Source organism: Dysidea avara, chromosome 14 (genome assembly GCF_963678975.1).
Source record: "Dysidea avara chromosome 14, odDysAvar1.4, whole genome shotgun sequence".
Classification (NCBI taxonomy): Eukaryota; Metazoa; Porifera; class Demospongiae; order Dictyoceratida; family Dysideidae; genus Dysidea; species Dysidea avara.
Window position 1 is genome coordinate 14,209,823 of NC_089285.1, and position 27,966 is coordinate 14,237,788.

General features: G+C 38.4%; 2 protein-coding genes across 5 annotated transcripts; one reads left to right on the forward strand and one right to left on the reverse strand.

Annotated features, from left to right (window-relative positions):
* Positions 1-148: 148 nt before the first annotated feature.
* LOC136245001 (uncharacterized) lies at positions 149-17,152 on the reverse strand. Of its 2 annotated transcripts, none has more exons than XM_066036532.1 (7): positions 17,012-17,152; positions 9,942-10,250; positions 8,536-8,871; positions 6,817-7,143; positions 3,627-3,959; positions 2,104-2,217; positions 149-1,516 (listed from the first exon to the last, which is right to left on the reverse strand). In XM_066036532.1, the coding sequence occupies exons 1-7, from the start codon at positions 17,085-17,087 to the stop codon at positions 1,437-1,439; spliced, it is 1,575 nt and encodes a 524-aa protein (XP_065892604.1). In that variant the 5' UTR covers positions 17,088-17,152; the 3' UTR covers positions 149-1,436. The 2 variants fall into 2 exon arrangements, with proteins under 2 accessions (XP_065892604.1, XP_065892603.1); XM_066036531.1 differs by having other exon boundaries at positions 150-1,516; positions 9,942-10,253.
* On the forward strand, positions 17,145-27,953 carry LOC136244999 (rap1 GTPase-GDP dissociation stimulator 1-like). Of its 3 annotated transcripts, XM_066036528.1 has the most exons (15): positions 17,145-17,298; positions 20,150-20,269; positions 21,447-21,572; positions 22,680-22,832; positions 23,548-23,676; positions 24,022-24,159; positions 24,211-24,327; positions 24,376-24,507; positions 25,095-25,174; positions 25,228-25,285; positions 25,337-25,462; positions 25,642-25,785; positions 26,672-26,797; positions 26,849-26,977; positions 27,656-27,953. In XM_066036528.1, exons 1-15 carry the CDS (start codon positions 17,211-17,213, stop codon positions 27,763-27,765), a joined length of 1,776 nt encoding a protein of 591 aa, XP_065892600.1. In that variant the 5' UTR covers positions 17,145-17,210; the 3' UTR covers positions 27,766-27,953. The 3 variants fall into 3 exon arrangements, with proteins under 3 accessions (XP_065892600.1, XP_065892599.1, XP_065892601.1); XM_066036527.1 differs by having other exon boundaries at positions 24,022-24,327; XM_066036529.1 differs by lacking the exon at positions 17,145-17,298 and having other exon boundaries at positions 21,447-21,567; positions 24,022-24,327.
* Positions 27,954-27,966: the final 13 nt, after the last annotated feature.

Consider the following 27,966-nt stretch of genomic DNA (forward strand, 5'->3'; position numbering starts at 1 on the left):
ATACATATTTAGGAAAGGGTGCCATAGTGCGAGGCTTCGCCTCGCACTATGGCACCGGGGCTTCGCCTCGCACTATAACATCTTTTCTAAGTTTGTATATCTTTTGGTATATATTTCGAATACCATGATATCTGTAGTATAATATGTTAATACAACATCTCTTCTCCCACTTGGAAGCAGTAACAGCAATTTCTAATGTTTTTACACCATTATTAGTACTGGTAAGTAATTCCTTGTGATTAGCATGCTCAAGGAGTATGCACATGTGTTGCAGCCTGCAATCTTTTTGAAAATCGGTCCAACAATCCATAGCAACTGTTGCTAGGCAACAAAATGTAAACCTGACCTAGTTACATGCTTTTTGGTGGTTGCTTAGCAACCGTTGCTATGGTGTAAAAATCATTTCTGAAATCAGTAGTGGTTACCTAGCAACGGTTGCTAGGCAACAGTATTGTTGCTAGGTAACAGGTATTGGTTACTATGGTACCACTAGTTGTCAAGTCGGACATGCCTAACTGGTAAAACAACTAAACACTATCAAGAATTTTTAGCCAATCAGATGCGTATATCAAATGTACAAGTGATATACTGATTCTATTGGCTAGTTTGCTGTAGTATATCAAAAATATACCACAAGCTGCTATTGGAGTTTTTGTACAGGACACGATATTGATGTTGTATTAATTTATATATAAAGCACACATATGGATATTAATGACATATATGAGAAAGTTAAGCTTGTAAATACTGGTATCAGGATCGTGATAAAAGTTCATAAAACTATTGAATACAGACGACCCAGTAGCTATGTTATACATGCAGGGATACATGTAGGAGGCTTTGCAATTATACTAGGTAACTATTGTATCCCAGCAAGCAAACTCTTGATGTATCTGTGTTCACGACTAATATTTTAGGTACACAGCACTGGCTGCGTTGACCAGAAGGACAGGCAAGGTGAATATAGCACACGTTATATCTATAGCTACATTTATCCTTGCAACATAATTATTAAGATGAGTTATTTGTAAAGCACTCAGTATTTGTAGGAAGATTATCAGAAATGATGATACAATTAATTCATCTGTTTTCTGTATTGGCAACAATAATAAGCAAGAACAGACATTCATTCATTACTGGTGTAGTTTGTTAGGAAACAGAGAAGTGGTATAAAACCCAACTTGGCAAAGGACAAAGGTGGCTGCTGTGGCATACATTGAACAACAAGTAGCTTGATGCCTTAGATATATATATATATATATTTACCCTAACACACTGAGTGATAAGGAGCATTACCTATAGTGTTCAGTATTTTCCTAGTATAGTTCTGGATGTATATATCATTGATACATGCAGTACTATTATTTTAGTTACTTCAGTCATGTCATCATGTCCACATAACCAAACCAACAAATAGACAATTTTATTTTAAAGCATCAGTTAGAATCGTAATAAAGTGAGTTTGGATCACCTTCATCCTTAACTAATTCTAGCTGTACTAATGGATGGCCACCATCTAGTCATGAAAAATGAAAAGTTATGCAATAATACACAATCATAATACGCACATAGTATTACATTTACATGTAGTTTAACAAGTTAGTTTGTTTACTCATTTGGTACATAAAGAATATTCTCAAGGTTTTTGTATTCTATCCTATGCTACATACATAGCAACACCACGCTGGAAATTAGGCTGGATAAAAATGTTTATAAAATAGAAAACACACTACTATGAAATGGTACATAGCTAACGTTATTTTGAGATTAGTAGAGATTTGGCCACTAAAATCATGAGACTAAGAATCATCACATTGCTAAGAATCAAATTTATTAGCAATAAAGCATATCAAACAAAACTGACCCTACTAATTGGGTACAATTTTCAGTGGTTGATCCTAGGGGTCACAAGGAGGAAGCTTAGTACAAAAGAAACAGAGGTCACACCTAGATATGCCACTGGCAATATTAGTATTTGCCTTCATGGACCACATCAAACGAAACAGATAGCATACATATAACAGTGACAGTTCTCTGGGATATTCTTTTATACTCACACAGTCACAGTACATTACAAAGCTACATCTCTCCTATAATACTTACATTTTTTTCGCAACTTTTTAATGCAACAATATATCAGCAACACTGCTATTAACAGCCCAAGTGATCCACCTGTTACACCTGCTATAATAGCAATATATGGTATCTGATCTGACCCTACAAACATAACGTTTTAAACATAAAAAGTGGAACAGCATTGCAATATTAAATGCAGAATATTACAATCACAAGCTAGGTAGAAGGGGAGGTATAGATACAGTGAACTCTACACCAATGGTCATTCTAACAGCAGAGACGTATCCAGAAGGTGGTTTCCAGATTTGGTAGTGAATGTGCAGGGGTCTGGGGGTGCAGCTCCCCACAGATTTGAACAGTGCTTCACATTTTACTGAGATTCATGATTTTATGCACAATGTAAACTAATTTCAATATATATGTATGCTCGGTTCCCTTTAAGCCTTAGCTAAATGTCACTATTTATGGCTGGTCAGGTATTGTAGTAATCCAAAATACATATCTAATTAAAATGAAAAATTCAGCTATTGAATCACTCTTTAAACTTCAAGTTAGCTTTTACATATATAATTGTATTCCGTTATGAATGTTCTATTAGAGTAGTTTTGACTGCTCTATTAGAATACACCTGAGTCAACCTGACCGCTCTATTAGGGTATAAAGGTAGATACTGTAGTTAAATGCATACCTGTGTGGTCTTGGAAGAATCTTATTGTAATACTTGTAAATTGTGTTGCCAATTATGGTGGTGTTCCTGCTGCAAACTTCAAATTTTAGAGGGGGTTTCTGGAACCCCAAGAAACTCCCCTAAAACATGTATGCCCCAAATGGTTTGCATTAGAAAATGGCAAAATTATTTACAGAAGCACCAGTAGGCCTGAGTCAAATAAGCTCCCCAAATTGTTTTCAGGAATTTACCTCTTTGCTCCCATTATGCTTGCATCATGCTCCTAGGTTACCAACATTTCTTACAACAATCTTGGAACATTTTAATTTGTGAATGCTCTATTAGAGTATTTCACTTTTCATTGATCTAAAGAGCTATGTACAGCGCTTATTGCAGTTTGCATTTGCTATATCAATCTAATTTTTAAGCTACATAGTTTGGAGTATCCACCTAATATGCTAGCATTATGCTGGCATAGCACTCTAGCCAATTATGCTTTTCATTATGCTGGCATACTTGACGCAGGTGTAACCAGATTTCATATTATGAACTCTTGATAGTACTTAATAGCAAGAATACAAGACAACCAAAGGACACATTCAAAAAATACACATTAAAACAGTAAGGTAATTGAGAACACATTTGTACTGGATTGTTATACTTGCAAACAGTAGGCAGTAAGTGCCACTTGGCACCTTATAGCATTTAAGGACTACCTCCAAGTCAAAAAATTCCCATGCTTGGCAACCAAAATTCAAATGTGATTTAGTGGCATGCACGCATAACTTAAACTGTCATCAACTTAATAAAATTACAATATACTTGGCATATTGTAATATCATACAGGGCATGCACACACCAACTGCTATAATAAACAAGTTACCTATATGTAAGGTAATATTTCCATAACTTGACACAGCCTTTGATCCATTAATGATAGCAGTATCATATTGTAGACTACAGTAATATGTTCCAGAATCTTTTGAACTAACTTCTTTGATTGTCATTTGAATTAACACATTATCAGGTCCATGCCAGGTACTATTATTTGTTAAAGTTCTTGGGGTTGGTATAATTGGACTACCACCCTTAGACCTTGTCCACAATGGAATGATCAAGTTAACATAGTTACTAGCTTCAAAGTAGCAGCCAAGGTATGCTGCACCATCTTGTATCTCAAGTGTTTTGTTAAGTAAAGTAGGGTACTTGTGCACCACTAAACAACATAAAAATACAATGCATTAATCTGACATTGTATAATTTATAGTTAAGTCCTTATTGAATTAATCACCATGTACCACGGATTGTAAACCATGGATAATACCAGCATATATGCTGCACATGGATTGGAAACAATTCCGTAAATTACATGAAATGATGTTGTAATAAAGTTTATGGGGCAAGGTGAAACCAGCCATTTATTCAGGGGAAGACAACATTTTAAACTAAAATGATTCTAGTATTTATTCTTCTAGTGAAATAAAGAGCCCCCACTTGAGTTTCTGTGAGTGTGTATCGGTAGTTTCCTTTGCCAGGTGCATAGTTGTCTGAATGTTTCACTGTGGTGTAGCTTCACATGATGCCAACTCACCACGTTGTGTTGCTAAAGAAACAGAACAGGTACTGCTCCTTCGTGCGTGCCAAGTGTGCGTAAGTACACGCTCCCACTGCCATGATTTTCCTACACAAACATTCCGTGTGTCTCATCCACTCAATAATTCACTATTAACTTAGGTTTTACCAGCTAAAGAAATAAAACACAGTTATTTTCTTTAAATTGAGTGGCTATCCTTTCTTTCACTATCACCTATCAGAGATTAGCCTACATAAACATACCAGAACAACATACTAACCACAAATGGCGTAGTTAACTGTTAAACTATGCAACTCCCAACAACAAAACAACTTTAGGGACGATAACAAGACACTACTATTTGACAAAAAGGCCCTATATACATTTCAAAAATATTCTGCAACTGTGAGAGAATCGCATTATTCTACACTAGTCTTCACTACCAAATCCATGAAACATTGTGACATTGTATTACAAGGACTGTATACCATTCGTAATACATTCCATATGCATGTTTCCAATCCATATATATTATCCGTGTTGTAAACACTGAGTAACTATGTAACTAATTGCATACAAGCCATACATGTTGTGATAAAGTACCTATGCAAACATACATATTGAAACCAATAAGATTAACAAAATAAGGATATTGAGTGGTGTACAAAAAAACAGTTCAAAATTATATAGATAACAAAGGTATTAGATTAGAAAGGTTGGTTCCACTCTGTGTATGGGTGTATGTGTGGGTAGCAATGTGATGTGTGCATGTTAGGTTTAACTTCAAAATCTTCCACTGCGATTGTTTTTTCATCACCTATTATTTGTGCCAAATGCAAACAAACTGGCTGGATTGTTAAATATGTGATTGCTATATTGAAATTATAGCTCTATTAAGCTTTTATCCATCAAATAATTGTTACGTTACATCACAAATAAAATTGCTTCTTTCTAAATTCTTCCAGCATTATTCCCACCCTAAAATTCATCCAGCATATAAGACACATGTCAATAATCATGCAAATTGCAGCCACAGATAATTAATACTACACCATAGTAAGAAAATTCAGCAACAAATAAGTCACCCTGTAGAGAATTCAGCCACATAACAAGGCACCCTGTAGCTACAAACAGGTCACCCTATAGAGATTTCAGCTACACTACAAATCACTCTGTAGAAAGTTCAGCTACAAACAAATCTCCCTGTGGTAGATTTCAACTCTAAAAAATTCACCCTGTAGATTAGTTGAGCATTCAGCAACATTACAAGTCATCCAGTAGAACATTCACCTGAAGGAGACCACTTAAAAAAGCCACCTGTAGAGTATTCAGTATATAACATTCAGTTCTGTAATTTATACAGTTTGAATTTAAGCAATCAAACAGGCATATAGAACACACTTCTTTCTTCCTCATTCCTATATATAATAAAGAAAAAAGACAAGTACAAAGAAAGCTTCAAAGCTGGCCATATAGGCTGGCTTTTGGATTTGCAATAACAAAAAGAAGTGATATCAATACCAAATCAGCTAAGCTGTTAAAAGTGTTGTAACCAAAAAAGTCAGGGTGTGAAATAGAATGTGGTGGCCAAGAAATGGTTGCAATGATGTTTGTGCCAATCTTTTTGATATAGCTTGGCTGTTAGTATATAAACAGTAAAAGGATACATAAAATTAAGAGAATCAGTTTTGAACCAGATTTCAACTGTCCTGTGCAAATGCACTATAGGTACATGGTTCAGATAAACTAAATTATCAAAACAAAGTTATATATGGTATAATCAAATCCATTAAATGTGACCGGATTCTACAAAATCAATCCAAATCACACATCAAATCAAACTAACACCACCAGTGGATAGTTACACTACCAGTCTATTGGTTTTGACCCTCAGCATTACCCAAGGCTGGTTTAACAGACTTCTTTTCTGGGTGGTGTGGCAAGCTTGAGTGGCGGTCTCTGGCCTTGTGAAGGAACTGACTTCACAAGAATCAGTGGTGCACAGGTGGATAAACTAATATGGTGGTGGTTTTTGCTACATATCAGCCATTAAGCAGCCAACATAGCCCTGTAATCTTGTGTCTGGACTACAATCGTAGTATGCCTCCATTTTGAAGTCAAACCTCTTGCCCACTGCTCCAGCCCCACCCCCCTTTGTGAGCACTCATGACACTACTTCACTTGTCCAACTGCTCAGATTTTCTGGCGGGAAACTTTACAAGCAGCTATACGTACAGGAAGTAATAATAAATTGATGTATATAATGGCCTAAAATCATTAATACCAATTATCTCAAAACTTCTAATGTGCGATTTGAATCAGTTTTCTAAAATTCAGTCACAATTACTGTGTGGATGCACACGCACACACACACACACACACACACACACACACACACACACACACACACACACACACACACACACACACACACACACACACACACACACACTACACACACATGTGCTGAGTTAAAATATTTCTCATGGACACAACTTACTTAAATGAACTGTTTTGTGCACTCCATCAGTGCTAAATTCAGGAACTTTACTAGGATAAGCAATGTAATCTCCTGTATAATTTAACTTTACATTTAAAAGTCTCAGTGTTAATGTACTAATGCAATGTTTGAGCTTTTCATTCTGCATATTAAACTCATACATAGGTGCCTGATCATGTAATGAAAATCCATTAATAGCCCACCAATTAGAAACATTTATTCCATAGCAGTCATATGATATCTCCACATCTCTTCCCACCACAGTATGATAATGAGAGTAACTGTGTAGTGCTCCAGGTAGAAAATGTACGGTATCATTACATCCAGCTATAAAATTGCACTCATAATTTCTATTTTTGAAGATACTCTCCTTCTAGCTGGTTACAAACACTTAAGAATTTATACAAAAGCACTTTGATAGATTAGCATATATCATATATTATATCATCCACCATGTACAATGCAAGACAAAATGAGGATATGTAAATAGGGATCATAACAATCTAAAAGGTCAACATACATATGCATACTACAGTATGCCAACATACTATAGTATACATTTAATCCATAACTTCCTTTCAGAGAGGACAATTAAGGTTGTTGATATCAAGACTGAGTTTAGTTTAAGTGGACATGTATAGTCTTCTTGGGAGATCTGTGAGCATGCCCCCAGGAGAGTTATCACACAATTGAATTTGGGGACACTTTTATCCAAATTTTGACTACAGTGGCTAGTGCTATGCTATGAAGACAGAAATTTTTATTAGACACTTCAGGAGAAGCATGGTCAATATCATGGGTCCCTTTGCTCATTCCCAGTGCTTGTCAATGTATAGCCATGAGCCCATGACTGTTACTCAAACATATCAATGTACTGCACAATAGGAAAGGAGCCAAACATATCAGAATATACATGTGACTAACAAGTGCCCCAAATCTTAATCAAAGTGGCCATTTTCACTTCAGTTTCAGTTGTCCAATACACAGGAGAACAATAGTCTGCTCACTTAATTCAATTGTAAGACACATGATGCAAAAGATAAATCATCATAGAGATTGTCCTACAAGAGCAGAAAAAAAATTTATGAGGTACATCTGACTGCATTTAAGCTCAATGTTTTATTTGTGACCAAGCCACTAGAGGCAGCCATCTTGGTTGTCTCAATTGTACCTGCTTTAATGGATAGGTAGAAAATGATCAAGAGTCACCAGTTGATAGTTAACACAGCTAATTTAGTAGTAGTTTAGACATAACTATGTAGCTTTTCAGCACAAATGCATGCAGCATCAACTCTTTGGTTAAAATGCATAAATAAACTCACCAACTATTATCACCACGAAATTAAGGTTTGCAGTAGTCAGAAACATCCCAAAACCTGGGCTTTCAAAATAGTGATAAAAAATAGGCAGAGCTTTTAGATATGAAATCAAAGATGGCAGTCAAGAAATGATGCTGTGGACCACTAAATATTTTGGCAAACAAGTATGACACGTAAAAGTGAGCGGTTGAGTCTATGTGCAACTGTAGTCCAAAGTTGATATCAGAGACTAAAAAAAATTAAAGAATGCCTGAAATTTTCGACTACTGTCATGCAACCAATAACAATAATATTTTATTTTAGTAACGGAACACAGACCTATATGTACGTACAAAAAATTGCTTTACTTCAACTGGCACATGACCTTTTGGGCTGTACAATTGACACCACATAGTCTCACCTTCTATGCTTACACCAGTAGATAATGAATTGCACATATTTTCAACAGTGAGAGAGTAAGTACCACTGTCTTCTTCAGACAAAAACTTTTCTACTGACAAGCCAACATAGAAATGATAATAATAGTTAACTTGTGATAAGGAAATAATGGTCCATTCTGTAGATCTGTAGAATGTTTGCCACTTTTCAGGTAAATCAGAGTTGTTAAAGGAGACACGTGGAACTGAAGCAGGAGAAGGATAACTGATGACCTCAAAATAAAACTCAAATTTTGCTTCATCAATAGCCTTCAGAACACCACTGCTTGCATTAACCACTAAAATTGATGGTGGCGAACCTACAACAAATAAATCAAAATACATACCCAACATTTCATGCGGCTTTTGTATAAGAACATGTCATCAATATACGCAGCTAATAGCTGCTTATTCCCACCACTTGGATACATTTTCAAGCATTAACAATGTTCTCAGATTGGAAAGAGGGTACAGTCATGATGAGGATTTTGCTCAGAAAGTAATGCACGTGACACATACAACTAGCTATACAGCAACAATCGTATAGCTCAATACTCACAGATTAGCTACACTATACATGGGAATAGTCTAGCTTAGCTACAGCTAGAGGTGTCCCTAAAATCATTTGAAAGCCACCCTATAGATAGTTCAGCTATTCACCCTACATGTACAGGAATCTACACATCACAATTTAAGTCACCCTAAGAGCTATACGGTAATTATTTTATTCAGCTTTAAACTTACAATAGACACATAATTATAGTAAAGAGAGAAAAAAATAGGGAAGCCTCAGAGCAGGTCATAGACTGGCCTTGGGTTTGCAATTACAAAAAGAAGCGATATCTATACCAAAACAGTCAAGCTGTGAAAAAGGGTGCGGCCCTCCAAAAAGCCTGTGTAAAATAGTTGTGGAATCAAAGGTGGCAGCCAAGACATGGCTGCACTAAAAATGATTGGCATTAGCAGTAATGTCTTGGCTGCCACCTTTGATTTCACAACTTTTTTCACCCTAGCATTTTTGGAGAGCCACACCCTTCTTTCACTTCACAGCTTGGCTGTATTTGGTATAGGTAATGCCAAGAGTACATAATAAAAATAGAAGAGGGAGGAGAGTGTCTAACTCTCAATATAATCCTGCGCTCAAACCCTCCTACTTCAATCCATAAAACTTCTAGTAATAAATCAATACCTTTAAGTGAACAGAAGACTGTTGATGTTTCCTAATTGAAGCAGTAGAAGTGCTACAACCTCCTTCATAGAGCAAGCCATTTGTCACCTTTGGTGGCTATAGTTGATTGCACAAGGTCTGAGCACAGTGAGTTTGGTGAATCCACTGAAGTTAGACACTCTCCTCCCTACTCAATTATTATGTACTCTTGGTAATGCGTACCTTTTAAAATATCGATGGAGCCACTTCCTCCTTCACACTCACTTGAAGAGTTAACATTACAAATATACTTCACTGGATGTTGTGTGCTGTTAACATATATCCACAATGATCTACCTTCACCAAGATACTGTGTGCTATTGTTAGAACTCTTGTACCATTCACCATTCCACTCCACACAGTGCCTCAGACAACACTGCAGTGTCACTCTCTCTGATATCTGGTCACTACATTTTGTTATGTATGATGAAGAGGGTTGAGTGTTTTTGTCACAGTCAGCATTTACAGCAATAGGGATTTCTGCAGATAGTGCTGCTACACAGAAATAGTATACATAACAACAATCATATAAAATCTATAAATCATAGAATAGGGATCATGGAGGTGTTTGGGCTTTCTTGTCTTGCACAAAAGTATCACCCAAAAACCAGCCTCACTTTCCTTCATGCCAGCTTGGTAGTATTGGTTAACCTAAATCTGCCTTCAGAGCAACCCAACAGTCTGCCTTCAGCCAAGCATAATGTGACGGTGGTTTAGCCAATGTAATTAACAATAACTGACAGGACTAAAGAAGGTATTAAATTTTCACTTCAAGTGATGATCCCCTTTGTTTATTTTAATGACCCCTACTAGTTCTCGTAAAATTCTCTACACTTGTTTGTTAACTTTTTTGTAACATAATTCATCATTATGAACTTCTATAACACCACCACATTATAGGAAGAATGACACCAGTTGTGAGGTTATAGTTGTATGACAATCAAGTATCCCTATACTAATTAATGAAAGGCAATGTAATAATTTTGAGTAGTTTGACTATTTTCTCCCTGTTACACAGCCCTATACACAGTACACACAGATAACAGCAATAGGGGATTCCATGAATTTACTAGGAGCCTCATATTAACCCGCATGCGCCAAAAATTTCCCGGATATTTTAGAAACCGTCTTTACAGAAGGTTTTAAGAATAATTTAAAGTTCTGGGATGGTTAGTGGTGAAATTAAAGAGTGCAAATCTTGAAGGAAAGTTGATAAGAAGGTATGATATAATAGTCTTAATTTGCGAGACACCTTGGTTCAAAAGCCATGATTTGTTCTGTAAGTCGTAGTTTCACAGTTACAATCTGGAAATTCCTTACACAGTATCCCTATGAACCTGTCAACAATATATGTGTGTTTCGGCCCATTAGCATTGCTCATTTTCGAGATGCTATGAACAACTCCCCATGCTTCAGGATCAATCCCGGTTAAAGTATGGAGCGTAGCGTTAACATCTCAAAGTGAGCAGTGCAAATGGGCCTAAACGCACATATTGTTGACAGGTCCACAGGGGTACTGTGTAAGGAATTTCCAGAATGTAGCTGTGAAACTACGACTTACAGAACAAATCACGGCTTTTGAACTATGGTTTCTTACAAATTAAGGCTATTTTAGCATACCTTCTTATCAACTTTCCTTCAAGATTTTTCCACAAGTACTTCACTACTAACCATCCCAGAACTTTAAATTATTCTTAAAAACTTTTGTAAAGACGGTTTCTAAAATATACGCGGAAATTTTGGACAACCAGTCTCCTCAAGCAGGAAAATTTTTTGTAGTGTGTGGATTCTAGTAAATTTGTGGAATCCCCTATATGTGAAGCTATCCCCAACCAATCTGCTTACTTGACTGTTTTGGTGGAGGTGTATCACAAATATTACAGATGGTTTCAACACAAAGCATGGGTTCACTACCACGAATTGCACTGTCAGTGAAAAGAAATGGAACAACAGAAAGAAATGGGACATAAAAGCACAAAGGAGAACATATATATAAGTCTATATACCACACCTATGGTTGAGATCAAGTGCCGCGCTGTGGTATATAACTGATATACCACGGCAAACTGTGGTATATAAGTGATATACCACGCTTTGTGGCTACACTTACCATATATGGTGTAACTTCACACATTCCGTGAAATCCTAATCTAAACGGTAGTAAACAAGTCTCTAATAAAATCAACCAAGAATTATTCAACTGAGCAAGGAGAAGAATTTTCTATGAGCTCTTGTCTCCTTCGTGGATAACTCACTAATCACAAGTAGATGAGCGTGGCACCGCTAAAGAGTCTAAAACATCTGATCCATCAAGGATTTCTACTAATTTCGATCTTCAACAGGTGCTGTTTCACTATCTAGAATATAACAGTTATAACACGATTACTCGGGATATGACAAAATATATGCACTCGTGCCCTGAGGGCACTTGTGCATATATTTTTGTCATATCCCTCGTAACCATGTTAAAACTATAAAATGATGCATGAATTGTGCATATTATAGCAGTATACTATTACAGGAGGACCAACACGTTCACGTAAGCCATAAGGCCAGGCAAACTTGATTACTTGTTTCTCATCCACAAAACTTCAGATTTCCATGCGGGCGGGGGAGGTCATTTTTCATTATTCATTATTTTTAAAAAATACTCCAAATCAGGCTGTCTGTTACTATAAAGGTTAGCTAAAGCCTTTTAAAAACTACTACTTATGTTTTACCACTGTTTATGAGGTACAAGTGACATTTGCTGTGCTGTAAAATGATAACCAGCCTTCTTAGTATCAAAATACGTGTGCACGTGATCGAAAGCAGCAATAATATTAGAGGCGGTGGGGTAAAAAGGGATGTGGGTGGGGATGAGAAACAATTAATTAAGTTTGCCTGGCCAAAGGTTTGTACAGAGAATCTAAGGTATTGCTAAAAAAAATCCAAGTCAATCAAAAGTCTCATGTATGCCAGTGTAATCAACGCCACTCAAACCTGATGGTTTGATTTCAATATACAAGAGACTTACTCATGTGATAAAGTGCAAACAGAGGACAAACATCCTCCAAATGTTCCTTAATTATAGGGATGTTCACAGAATTATGGACAACTGTTCGTATTATAAAAGTTTAATATATTTTGTCACGCCTGCAATCACATTGACAGCTACAGAGTTACAGGGAGAAAATCAACCATCGTGGGGTCCAAATACTCTAATAGAACAGTTACCAAAAACTTTTAAAGTCATGAGAAACACCAAAAAATTGTCCACGGTAAAAACAAGCCCCAAAGCCAGGTGGATACAATATAATAAATGTGACCAGGCCTGCGATAATAGGGCATGTGGGCACATGATTTTTGCCAAATTTTTCACACTTTCATCACTCTTAACTTTTTGTACCATTATGCTATGGCATTGCAATTTTATGCACTTAGTAAGTATTTAATTGGTATCATGATGCAAGTTACAGAATGCAAATACACTATTCCAATACTGAGATATGACCTATAGAGTGATGGGGTGTAGTTTGTGCCCACATGCCCTGTTTTCGCAGGCCCGGTCACAAATAATAATGAAAATGGACTCCATCCCACTGCATGTGGTCAAGTTCTTGTGCCCATATTTGAAAGTAATAGATTTTTAAGCATTACAATTTTGAAGCATTAATAATTGTGCTGAAACCTCAGTGCATGCTTGCATCTATGCACACAGAAAAGAATCTTGTAACAGCTGCTACATCTTGTTTTCGTGTTTTCTCCAGCTTCCAATCAGTCTTGTTATGCACCTATTAATGTCAAGCCCCACCCAGGGATCCCCACACACCTACTGGTTGCCCCACCCTGGGGCTTTTGACGGCAGCTGTTTGCTGAGCCAATTCTTTTTTTAATAGATAAATCAAATCCCCTATAGAAACCCCTCTTTTGAGGTGGGGACATAGTGGAGTTTTTACAAGCTTCTCAGCCCCAGCACTGGGGAATTTGACACTAGACTTTGTCAAATCTCCTGTATTCCCCCACCTTACCCGGGGGTGGAGCGTGACATTGATAAATGCATTACGGATGATTCTAATGCCAAAGTGATGAATTCAATTGCCAAAGTGACAAATTCAATTGCCAAAACGATTGTAATACTCTATTTTTGAGGACTTCTAATAGAACACACATAGAATGTTCTAGAACAATCTAGAATTTCCTTTCCATTGGTAGATCATGGTTTAATATTATTCTACTACTCCAATAGAGAGCACATTTTTGGAGACTTCTAATAGAACATCCATAGAATGTTCTAGAACAATCTAGTACTTCTGTTGCCAGATCTATGAAATTACAAACGTTAATTTATAAACTAGAACTTAAATTTATAAAGCAGAAATTAAGTGAGGTGATCAGTCAAGACAGTAGTGGTTAAGTGGTTAAGGATGTGGGTGTTAGGTATGGAGGTCCCTAGTTTGAAGCTCTGGTAAGTTCTTTTTTGACATTTGTGACTGGATCTGCGAAAACCGGTCTTATCGCCCAAGACAGGAAGTTTGATTTTTTTCACACAAACACAAAGCTTTATGAATGCACTATCAAATTTCACTGTCACAGTCGACCAGAGTAAAGTGGTCTGCTTTTGCTAGCTGCTTTTTTCAAGCACAGTGGCAAGCCGTACGAGTGGTCTGGGGTCTTGATGGAGCTCTGGCCAACCAGGAGATGGCTGTGTGTGGCTGTACAGCTCCGTAGTATTGGAAAATGACCTGTGCTGTAAATTTCCTTTCATTTTAACCAGTTTTGAGCCCTGAATGGCCCACAACTTGGCCTAATTCATCCCAACACGTTCCTCTTCAATTTTTAAACAGCATCTTTCCTGCCTTCCAGGCCCCCTGCCTCCCACTCCTTTTGGAGCTCGCCTGATACAGCCAACCTCGGTTAAAAAACTATATAAAATGGCGGGAAACTTAGATAAAATGGCAGGAAACTTAGCTGTTGACTACTTCTTCAGTGGATAATCTGAAAGGTAATAAATTGTTGCAAAATGTGTGAAAGTTTGGTATGTGTAGCTACCACCATTGGCAAGCTACAACACTCTGAATGTTTAAAACCGGCGTTTCTTGATACTTTTAAATGGGCGATAAGACTGGTTTTCCCAGAGACAGTCGCATACAACTATAAATTTATAGCCAGGTAGGTACACTAGAACAGCCAACTTACCATTTTCAGCCTAGCTACGTGTACCATGTTTTACAACAATTCATTACATGTTTTACAACAATTTATTAGCTTCCAGATCATCCACTGAAGAAGTAGTCAGCAGCTAAGTTTCCCACCATTTTAGATAGTTTTTTAAACCGAGGTTGGCTGTATCAGGGGAGCTCCAAAAGGAGTGGGAGGCAGGGGGGCCTGGAAGGCAGGCAAGATGCTGTTTAAAAAATGAAGAGGAACGTGTTGGGATGAATTAGGCCAAGTTGTGGGCCATTCAGGGCTCAAAACTGGTTAAAATGAAAGGAAATTTACAGCACAGGTCATTTTCCAATACTACAGAGCTGTATAGCCACACACACAGAGCCATCTCCTGGTTGGCCAGAGCTCCATCAAGACCCCAGACCACTCGTACGGCTTGCCACTGTGCTTGAAAAAAGCAGCTAGCAGACAGACCACTTTACTCTGGTCAACTGTGACAGTGAAATTTGATAGTGCATTCATAAAGCTTTGTGTTTGATACTGTTTGTGTGAAAAAATCTAACTTCCTGTCTTGGGTGATAAGACCGGTTTTCGCAGATCTAGTCACATACAACTGTGCCACATGAGATCATGTGATTACACTAATAATTCAAAGCTGTGATCTCCCTGCTCTGGCTGCTTTAAGTAGCTATCAGTGCTTCTTGGTGTGTTTCACGTGTGTTTTGATATATCTGCATTTTAATTATTCTCATCCTGTGAGTTCTACACAGTAATAAAAAAATAAATTTGATTACAGAAAACGTGAATGTACTATTAATTTATATGATGGAGGGAGGGACTGAATGGCTAAGTATTATAAGGTACTGACCTGTATTAAAAATCAAGATACCCTAAAAGAGCAGTCATCACTTCATTATCTAATGCATGCTTGGCAGGACTGTGCAAATAATTCAAATGTTATTCAGTGTATATACACAAAATACAATCACCTCCTGCCCAGGCGCATCTGTTTTGCTGCAACTGGGGACAGGAAACAAGCAATATTATGATTTGCAAGTTTGTAAAAAACAGTGGTGGATCTATAGGATTTACCAATCGCAGTAAATCCATTGAACTGTGAAATAAACAATTAGCTGCAGAACAAAAGTTGTGGCTTGAGGCTCTGTTAGAGCAGCTAACTACCTATAACTGTTCTATTAGAGCATCTTTTTAAATGCAGTGGGAGGTGAAAAGTATAGTGATGCTAAGGACAGGATTCACATGCAGAATTGTATTTTTTTTTTTAATTGTAAGGATTTGATAGCTATATATGTGCAATTGCACAATTGCAACTGATACCTAGCCGTCTAATTTTTTTTTTTTTTTTTTTTTTTTTTTTGCTATTTCAAGGTTCTGTCAAAACCACTGAAATCCACTTAGATCCACCACTGAAAACATGGTTAAAGCATCAGTGCCACCACACTAATGAAATATTTCAAACATTTGTGCATAGCTAGCTATAGTTACATGCATGGGGCAATATCATATTAGCAATTTAAAGCCCTTCTGCAAGCACTATAGTTTAAGCACACACAAAGGAAATACTTTATAGCCTAAATATTTCGAGGGGCAAATAGAGCTGAATGTTACTAAAAATAAAAATTTCGCGGATTTGCAAATCATAACTACTCCCAAATTGTATTAGACTAGCTATATGGAGCCTGGAGGTCTAAATATTTCAAGGCTGATTTTCGCTGATAACCCCCAAAACAGCACTTGTGCTGTAAAGCCATAATAAATAAATAAATAAATAAAAAACCCGAAATCAGCGAAAATTTCCCCCTCCAAATATTTAGGCTATACGGTACTAAAATAAAATTAACAAACTATTTATATAATAGGACTACCCAGAAAACCACATTGCAATGATCCTGGTATTAATCGGCAGCAACCCGCTTACTGGGATCATAGTGCCCGAGGCATATTATTTACTAGCCGGGTGTTAACAAGCATTATTATTATTATGATGATGATCTGGCAATTTATTTAGCTGCTAAGTGATCCACCCTCGGATCCACCCTAGTCCCCTTCGGGCTTTTAATACTCCACGACATATGCATCCTTACTTCGAGTCTCAGCGAGAATGAAGAAAATGATTGTCCAACGTATGCATCTTCTATATGGGGTCTTCGTGAACTTCATCCCGACGCCGACTTCCTGGACTTAGCCGAGCCGGCTTAGCTCGCGCATCAGCTACGGATATTACCTTAACGCCTATGATAATAATAATAATAATTATATTAAAGGACGCTAGAACGATTGAAGATGACAGAGCGTCTTCCAGAGGAAATTATTCAGAGAGGGTCTCAGGAAGAAGTTTCTGATGCTATTGAAAATGACTTGAAGTTATTGGGTAAGATAACAATGGTGGCTTTACTCTTAGAATGTGTTGCAGACCACAGCAAATAAAGAGGTCATTTGATTTGATTGGTAACCTCTAGGCAACTGCCCAAGCCGTATTTCCTTGCCAGGCACACATAATAAAATACAGATGCAGTTTAACACCATTTGTTAGGGTCCGCAACGCGAAAAATTGATATCCTCCAATCAACTACCTAACTATTGTCATGTATTAGGCTAAGTGTAACTTGAATAACACCAGCGTGGCAGCCAAGTTTGTCACTTTTTTCTGGTAGAAAACGATACAAATGTCTTAAATCACGTGATTTTTCGTTGCAGCAGTTCGTAGGGTTCTTCGTATGCCACGATATTCACTCTCAACATTGTTCAGGTAGTCTATCATCAACTCAAAGTATTAGTGGTTTGATTTTAATGGTCAGTTTCTGGTGGCAGCACGATCTGTGTGCCTTTTTGGCAACAGACAAAATGTTTCTTGCTCTGGAGCACAGGACAAGCAGAGCAGCAACTGCGCTGTGGGTCAGCAATGACCAGTACTAGGTAAAGTACCTGCATGCGGAGTATGGTTATAACTGAAGCTTGTTAGCCATCTGGCTGAGCCATCTATATGCTGAAATTCGGCCAGAATGACGCGATTTTTGCAAACAAATACCAGAATGGTTAATACATCAGTGAGACAGTCTCCAACAGCAAGGATACGAAGCTTATAAACACCTAACAATATGGCTATCTCGCCCAGTAAACGCATAGAGCAATCCAATGCATGAAATAGGTACTCATATGATCGATATTCAAATCTCGGAAAATACAACCATAATCTATTCCAATTACATTAAAATCACTTGGAATCAAGTAACAATCAGTTTGTGTGCATTAGGTTCAACATCTCGATTAGCCCAGTAGTCTGAGACTCTCCCTATGATGCCATCACAGCATAAAACACACCTGCACTGGCCCAGACCATGCCTGAGTGAACAATTAATGCAAATATTTACAAAAGGAGCACACTGCATGGTTCCTATTCAGAAATGAAAGCGATTTCATGGGTATTTCTGCAATTGAATTTTGATCACGTGAGTGCCTATTTCATGCATTGGATTGCTCTATGTGTCTACTGGGCAAGATAGCCGTATTGTTAGGTGTTTATAAGCTTTGTATCCTTGCTGTTGGAGACTGTCTCACTGATGTATCAACCATTCTGGTGTTTGTTTGCAAAAATCGCATCATTTTGGCTGAATTTCAGCATATAGATGGCTCAGCCAGATGGCTAGCAAGCTTCAATTATAACCATACTCTGCATGCAGGTACTTTACCTAGTACTGGTCATTGCTGACCCACGGCACAGTTGCTGCTCTGCTTGTCCTGTGCTCCAGAGCAAGAAACATTTTGTCTGTTGCCAAAAAGGCACACAGATCTTGCTGCCACCAGAAACTGACCAATAAAATCAAACCACCAATACTTTGAGTTGATGATAGACTACTTGAACAATGTTGAGAGTGAATATCGTGGCATACGAAGAACCCTACGAACTGCTGCAACGAAAAATCACGTGATTTTAAGACATTTGTATCGTTTTCTACCAGAAAAAAGTGACAAACTTGGCTGCCACGCTGGTGTTATTCAAGTTACACTTAGCCTAACACATGACAATAGTTAGGTAGTTGATTGGAGGATATTGACTTTTTGCATTGTGGACCCTACATTTGTGTAGGACACCAAAACTCATTTAAAAGGACACGTTGATAAGGCCACCCCAACTTGATTTCCTGTTTCCCATCCACTGCCTGCATGGTTTTTTGGCCAAGCCAGAAAATTCCATTATTCCGTATTCTAAGTATCATGTGATTATTTTAGTCCGGATTCTTAATTAGACACAATGGAACACATGGCGCCAGCAAGTGTACTGACTTTATGATAAATGCTACAGGAAATTGTTCTTAGTTGAACTATATTACAAGTTAATGACGAGAATACAGTCAAGGATTATTTCTCACCTGTGTCGAGTGATCTTTGTGTTTCAGCCACAAGTACACATTAGATGCTGCAAGTGCAGCTGTAGTAGTAGTTAACATGGCTTGTCCACCTTATGTACAAAACATGTGTAGCTGTGTTCATGAGTAGTAGTGTGCATAATGGAATAATGGAATTTGCCACCCACCCGCATTGCAAAGTTTAGGACGGGAAACAGGAAATCAAGTTGGAGTGGCCTAATCTTGACAGTTAAACTGTCCCTTCTCCATGCAAAGCCTTGCTTTCATATATAAGCGTCCACATGTAAGGTCTGGGGAATCTGGACTACTATCTGTGAACTTTATTCTAGAATTTGGGTATGCTAATCAAATTATATGTGGGTGGGAACCACATCAAAAGAAATTACATGGTCATTTTCTGCAAATGTTGGACCAGGTCCCCATACATGAGCTTACATCAAATGGCACAAAGCACTATGCAGAAAAGGGAATGAAGAACATTGTTAAAGTGGCAATAAGTTGGCACTGATAGCTTTTAAAAATGAAAATTGCATCTAATATAATAGAATGTGTGTGTGTGTGTGTGTGTGTGTGTGTGTGTGTGTGTGTGTGTGTGTGTGTGTGTGTGTGTGTGTGTGTGTGTGTGTGTGTGTGTGTGTGTGTGTGTGTGTGTGTGTGTGTGTGTGTGTGTGTGTGTGTGTGTGTGTGTGTGTGTGTGTGTGTGTGTGTGTGTGTGTGTGTGTGTGTGTGTGTGTGTGTGTGTGTGTGTGTGTGTGTGTGTGTGTGTGTGTGTGTGTGTGTGTGTGTGTGTGTGTGTGTGTGTGTGTGTGTGTGTGTAAAATCAGTTATCAATTATACAACTTGTGATCACTCTAGCATCTGGAGAGGAAGTCAACCACTCAGAGATGTTCTTTGCATCTCTCCTCCAGGTGACTGACAAATATCCTGTCTTGATTACCAAGGTTACTGAGCTCATAGCCAACTTGGCTCGTCAAGGTGTGTTTGTATAGCAATAAAAGACTTAGTATTAAAAAAAATTTGTGTGTGTCCATTCAGTGGACTTGAGTTCCTTTGTTTTGTTTCCTTTTATGGGCATACTTTAACTATAGTGTATGAGAACTTCAAAGAAATTCCAGAATCTCGGTGTAGTTCAACTAATGATTTGCCTACCACCATCTAATACAAATTGTTTGATGTTACTAGCATGCAGTACATTTAGCATTGAAATGGTGGCAAGGATATCTACGCCATTTTAAACTCTCAGACAGATATATCAAGTTTATAACGTTTTATAAATTGCAATCAAATGTGTTTTTTTTTTCTAGATGGTCTTGCTTGGTATAGTGCATACTGTCCACCAAGTATACTAGCATAGTATATAAGTCTCAGACAAGACCTGTAAACACAAAAGCAAGAAGTGGTTATGTAGCTAATGACTTTGATTTGTTAATGTGTGACTGGATTTTGAAAAACTGATCGGTAGCTTCAAAATACATACTCAAGTTATTATAACTTGCCAATGACAGTGAGCACATGTATGAAATATACACTGGAGATGCACCTGTTCAGAGCATTCCCTGTACCTGTAGATTGTACAGTTTCCTGCCTAATAATATAGAATATTTTACAAGTTTAGTGGGGTGGTACTGGTGGTGGGCAACTAAATGTACAGGGACCATGGTTGAAGTCCAAATATGAAGTTACTGGTTCCTTAGTCACTGCAAAGCAACAGAATAAACAAGAGAAAATGTTTGTTCAACAGTAACAAGCCATCCACAAGTGCACCACTGATTCTCATCCAGCCAGGTCCTTACAGAAATCAATCACCATTTAAGTTTGCCACACCACCCAGAAAGGGTGGATGTTTGCCTGATGTGTTGTTTGGATTGGAAAATTCCATCACAGATGGTGTTAAGAGTATTTTTTAGCCCAAAGAATAGGTGCATTGTGTGATAGACTCCATATACATACTGCCATTATTAAGGTCCACTGTTATTGAAGTTGTGAAGTATATTTTAACTACTGTATTACCACTATACTGAGATAAGTAAGACTTCTGTGAAGCTCAAATAATTTTGTGACATTGTAAAGCTACAAATAAATTGTGTAGTTGTACTGTGTTTGTATGATAGTTGCTACCCACTAGTAACAGTATTATTTTATTGGATATTAGATGATGAAAGAAAGGCAGCGTGTAAGGCCAACTTGTTGCTCCCAATGTTGTCCCAGTTGAAGAATAGTCCACACGATGTACAATTTCAGACACTACGAGCAGTTGGCAACCTCACCTATGAGTATGGTCAGTGTGTGTGTGTGTAGTGTAGTGTGTGTAGTGTAGTGTGTAGTGTAGTGTGTGTGTGTATGTGTGGGGCAGCATAGCCAAGTGGTTAGGGCGTATCAAAAGGTTCCAGGTTCGATTCCCAGCTGGACCACTTTGGTGTTGTTGTTGTTTCCTTGAACAAGAAACTTTACTCACATTACTCCAGTCTACCCAGCTATTAAAATGGGGACCTGGTGGCCTGGTGCCAACTGGGGAAGCAGCCCACCCAGCTGTAACATCAATGGGTACTTGGGGAAGCAAATGCTCAACTGTCCATGTCTCATATAGCAGTTGAAGGTCCAGGTGGGACTTTGGGTGCCCACACCCTCAACTGTGAGATATGGTACAGCCTCCTACGGGTTACTAGGAGGGCATGCCAGTGCTGACTCATAGCACCTGAGTAGCGCACAGGTGCCCCAGTGCTGGCCACTGGGCAGCGTGGCTTAGCAGCAGCTGAAGGTTTTGCTTTGTGTGTAGGTGGGTGGGCATGTGTGTGTGTGGGTGGGTGGGCGTGTATGTGGGTGGGTGGGTGGGCGTGTGTGTGGGTGGGTGGGCGTGTGTGTAGGTGTGTGGGTGGGTGGGCGTGTGTAGTGTTGTGTGGTGTTGTGTGGTGTGCACGTGTGTGTGTGTAGTGTGTTGTTGTGTGGTGTGCGTGCGTGCGTGTGTGTAGTGTGTGTGTGCGCGCGCGCGTGTGTAGTGTGTTGTTGTGTGGTGTGCGTGCGTGCGTGTAGTGTGTGTGTGTGTGTGTGTGTGTGTGTGTGTGTGTGTGTGTGTGTGTGTGTGTGTGTGTGTGGTGTGTGTGTGTGTAGTATGTAGTGTGTGTGTGTGTTGTAAAAATATGTGTTAATATTGCAACTTACTTACATATAGTGGACTTAAATTTTGTTGCCCTAGGATGTTTGCATGTTGTACAAGATATATCTGTATTTGCTGCCTACATATTATTTGGTCTGACTATTGTCTTCAATTTTATTCATTGCTTCCATTATTTGTATATGTGCGTATGTTTTATGTATGAACTCTTAAAGTAATCATTAGGACTTAGTCATTTTGTGCAATTTCATGTAAAACCAAATGTACTTCTAGAGGATTCCCGTACTGTATTCTTGGAAAATGGTGGTTGTGAGCAGCTGGCAAGAGTGTTGAATAGTTACAGTGGATTGCCCGCATCTCCAGATAATGAGAGATTGAAGTGTGTCATTTGTGGATGCCTTTCAAACACCTGCTCAGAACAGAATGGTACATAACATGTTGTTGTGTGCTACACTGAATAATACAGTGGGATGTCAAACACTCAATTATCCAAACGACTGTTCTATTAGAGTGCCTCTTTCAAGTGTGAACAATTTTGAATACTTACGTAATTAAACTGGCACACAGTTATTTGGATAATGGAGTATTTTCTACCACAATACATATAATATGATCAAAGTAATTATTGATACTTTAGTGGTGACCAGGAGCTATATCCTGAAGGAACAGCGCTACTAACCGACTTGTAAATGTATTTGATGCTCATTTTTTTCTTTTCAACAATATGTAATATGACATTAGCCTGTATCTTTACATCCCTACTGTACAATTGAACAGCTAGTCTGTAACTTAGAGGCACACTAATATTTCAATAGTCGACCATAAATAGCATTATCAAGCCTATAAATATAGCCAACTCCATTATGGTAGCTTAGCAACCACAATTCATTCTCTAAATTCAGTGTGGGACTATCATAGCATGCAGTTGTGGTCAAAGAGAAGATATGTGGTGTGACTAAGTAACTGCTCTATTAGAATATTTGGTTGGTGTGTCCTATATACGTATTAGAATATAAAATGTAATGATGATGGTGGTGATGTCTGTTATTATTAAATGTTTATGTGTAGATAGTCAATCCAAATTATATTAGCCCAGGGTGTGTGTGTGTGTGACTTTGTTGTTATGGTTGTGTGGTTGTAGACAAGATTGGGAAGGAGTACATCAGACTTGGAGTACACATTGCTATTATAACCATCCTTCGTACACCTGAGGAGACTGCTAATGTTATCACATTGTCACTACAGGCACTGTCAGCTCTCATCACCTCAGGTTTTATTGTGTGTAGTGGAGTGAATGACAGTCATATTTCAGTGTTCAAAATGAATACCAGTGTAATAATTTTTCTTTACAGCTGAACCCTCAACAAATGCTCTAAAATGTGGACACCTTGGTAATCAGAACTGGTCCCATTTGTATTAGTGTGCATGTATTTTATTTGTAAATCACCAGAGAAGCAAGTGTACGTGCTAAAATCACTGCTTTAATGTCATGTTTATTTTGACTCTGTACTTGCACTTAGTGGTACGAGTATATATCAATATTGTAGTCTACATGGGATGGGTATATGGTCTTTTTGCAGAAAGCACTGTTTCAATAACTGCTGTCTACACACAGATGTTACCCTGAGTGATGTCCTGATCGATACAAAACTCCCATCAATTCTTACATCACTGATCAGCCAGTGTGCTGAAAAAGATGATCTACCATTCACTGAGCCTTTGGTTGACATCCTCTCTACGTTCATAGAAAAAGGCATGTACAACATGGAGTCATTTTATATGTGTTATGCGCTGTTTGTTACAGACAAGTGGAAGATGACGATGTTAGACTGTGGGTGTGTAAACCACTTGCTGTCTGTAAGGAATACTGCCGAATATGCACAAAAATTTGTTGATTTAGTGGTGCTTATATTAATGGAAGGTATGAAATAAAGTGTTGATAGTGAACTGATGTATGTGCCATGTGTAGACCGGTGTATGGAGAAGTTGTTTGATGAAGGAACAGTACTGAAGAAGGCCATTGAATGGATGGGAGAAGGAAATGATGACCTTTCCCTTAAGACCACCGCAGCACTTATTGTGGCCAACATTGCCAGAAATGGTTTGTATCTGTCACAACAACAGGTGGTGGTTCTTTGTACAATGGCGGCCAAAGCGGCCGCCACTGTTTGAAAATGACCAGTGTTCTCAGTTTCTGACCATAACTTGTGTATGCTAGAATATTTGTGCACTAAATTTCTTTATGTTTTAGCCAGTCAGAAATTTCTAGGCAGAACCCTGGCTCTGCACTATTCCCCAGTGACATATTGTTCTGATTTGAGCCTTTTCTTGTGCCATACAAATACGGTACAATTAGGAACCCTAATAAGGATATGATAATATGACAGTTTCTGGGTTCTCCACATTAACCAATGCACTATTTTGACTTGCATGATTTTGTTTATTCTAATAGAACAGTTAACATACAGTATTACTGTACTAAATGGCTATTAAATGTGACTATGCACAGAGTTACTGGTACATGTCTGTGAGCAATGGGTGTACTAGATATCTAAAGGAGAACTCATCTTTTAGTGGAACAATTCACATAAACTTGCATTAAGACTAGAAATTCTCTGCCAGTTGTTTAATGCATCAGACTTTCACATGCCTATACAATTGATGTCATAACTGCTCTGTTTCCTAAAGATGCAAACTGCATACGTCTGATTGAGTCTGGTGTGGTGCCACACCTTATTAAACTAACTCAACTTCCTTTACCAGACCAGGTAAGGATATTTACCATATCAAGTATACAGTTTCAGTATCTGTTTTATTGTAGCAAGTAGCAAAGGTGTATCATGCTGCCTTGAGTGGTCTGAGAAATTTGGCACTGCCTGGTACGTTGACGAAACTAGTATTGTTTGTGCTTCTAACCTCTTCCTTGCCAGAGCAAACTAAACCACAACTGTTCAAAGATGGTGTTGTGGATGCAGCAGTCAAAATGCTAAACTGCACTATGTCGTTTGTCCAGTTTAAGGCACTTGGAACACTGAGACTGATGACACAGAAGCAAGGTACATCATCAGTTATATACCATTAACACTGGTGTAATGCTATTAGTGGTAGACATGTTAGATAAAAAGGTATCTCAAAGCTTTTTTGCAGTATAACACGATACCTGCTGCACTTTACAATGACATGATATATAGAATGGCGATGACTTTTATTAAACACTGCTCTGTGTCATTTGTAGCTGATGTATGCGTGCACATCATAAAGTGTGAAGGTGTGGTGAAGAAGCTGACAGAGCTGTGTGCTGATTCCAGTACTGGTGGACACTTAACTGCAGAAGGATCTCGACTACTGAGCAATTTAGTTAAATACAGTCAAAATGGTGGTAAGTTATATGATATTATTGCTATTGTGTTGTGCAGGAGATGAGATGTTCGTACTGTAAGTGTAATGGAACACACACACACATACACACACACACACACACACACACACACACACACACACACATACAAGCAAAGCAAGGCCTTTGGCTACTGCTGGCGCGGTCACGCGTACCCAGACCTGTGTGCTACTCAAGTGCTAGGAGTCAGCACAGGAAAATTCTCCTGGGGCAGGAAAACCCGCAGGAGGCTGTACCATGTCTCACAGATTGTAAGTATGGACACTGAAAGTGAACCTTCGCTTGCTATATGAGACATGGACAGTTGGCATTTGCTTCCGCAGTTTACACCAGATGTTACAGCTGGGTGGGCTGCTTCCCCAATTGGCACCAGGCCACTACTAGGTCCCCATTTTAACAGCTGGGTAGACTAGAGCAATGTGAGTAAAGTTTCTTGCTCAGGAAAACAACAACAACTTCAAACATGACCAAAGTGGCATGAACTTGAAACCTTTTGATTACCAGGCTGATGCTCTAGCCAATTGGTTATGCTACCTCACGCACACACCCACACACACACCCACACACACACACACACACACACACACACACACACACACACACACACACACACACACACACACACACACACACACACACACATATTACATGCATGCATGCATGCACACACACACACACACACACACACACACACACACACACACACACACACACACACACACACACACACGCACGCACACACGCACGCACATTACATGCACATTACACGCACATTACACGCACATTACACGCACACACACATTACACGCACAGCACACACACAACACTACCCAACTTTCTCTTATGATTCCATGTTGTACATCATTAGATGTAATGAAGCAAGTAGCTACTGGTGGTGGGTGCAAGTGGATAGTGACACTACTGGACTCAGACCATAATGTAATGGTCAATGAAGGACTGATAGCTACTAGTCTGTTGATTGCTTTAAATTCAGGCAAGCTAAATAAATGGTGGTGTGTGTCTTATTTAATATCTGCCACTTTAGAAGATGTAACTAAAATAATACTGGAATGTGATTTGCTCATTAAGATACACAAAATACTTGAAAATGATAAAGCAACTCCAGAAATTCTTTTCAATTCAATCAGTCTACTGGAAACTCTCTTAAAGACTGGTATGTATACTCATGAGTGATGGAGCATAGTGTAAATGGGTATTATTGAAAATGTATTTAACTGACTGTATGATCAACGATTATCATCCACCATCTCTAATGCTTTTTAAAACTTTCATTGCAACTTGTTGAAAACGTTTCGGGTCGATCTGAAGGCTTGTTTGGGCTTAGTTTTACCTAACCATTACTACCTCATCATCATCAGGGAAAAGTGAGGCTGGTTTTTGGGTGATGTTTTTTCGTGGGCCATAGTCATGGCCCAAACCTTTGTGGTCCCTACTATACAGTACTATTGTACTGTATGCATAGGCGATTCTCAGGGGGGGCCATGGCCCCCCCTGTTAAAAAATAACTTTTAAAAAGTCTTGGGGAAAAGTTGCTGTATAGATTGGCATTGTTATTTTTAGCATTTTTCATGTTTTTAGAACAAATTTTAGGCCATTTTCAAGCCTTTAAATTGCAAAAATCCTGCAGCTTCTGGGGGTTGCACCCCCAGACCCCCCTTAAAATTCTACTTTATACTATATAGCCAAACAACAATAGTTATGCTGTTCCCTACTTGGCCCCCCCTGTAGGTCAGGTCTAGAATCGCCACTGACTGTATGATTCTTTGTGCCTGTATATTTGTACTGTACAGTACATAGCTTGCTAGTATGATTGTGTATTTGCTTATTATAGGTACTCAGTTGGCCTCCCAACCGAATATTAAGGAAGCCATAGGTAAATTACAAAGTCATTCAAATGATGCAGTGAAAACCAAAGCTGATTCTTTATTTAGTAACATATAGGGATAATTATATATAGCAAGTGAACTCTTTGCTAGTATTTTTGTATTAAGTAAAAGTTATGATTTTATAGCTACTTTACAAGATGAACAGCTTCTATTTATTGAATAAATCATATTCATGTATGTCATATGTATACAACAACAACATGCAGGTTAGCTGCTATAAACTCTTTAGTAGTTCTACTGTCACTGCTTTGCTGTT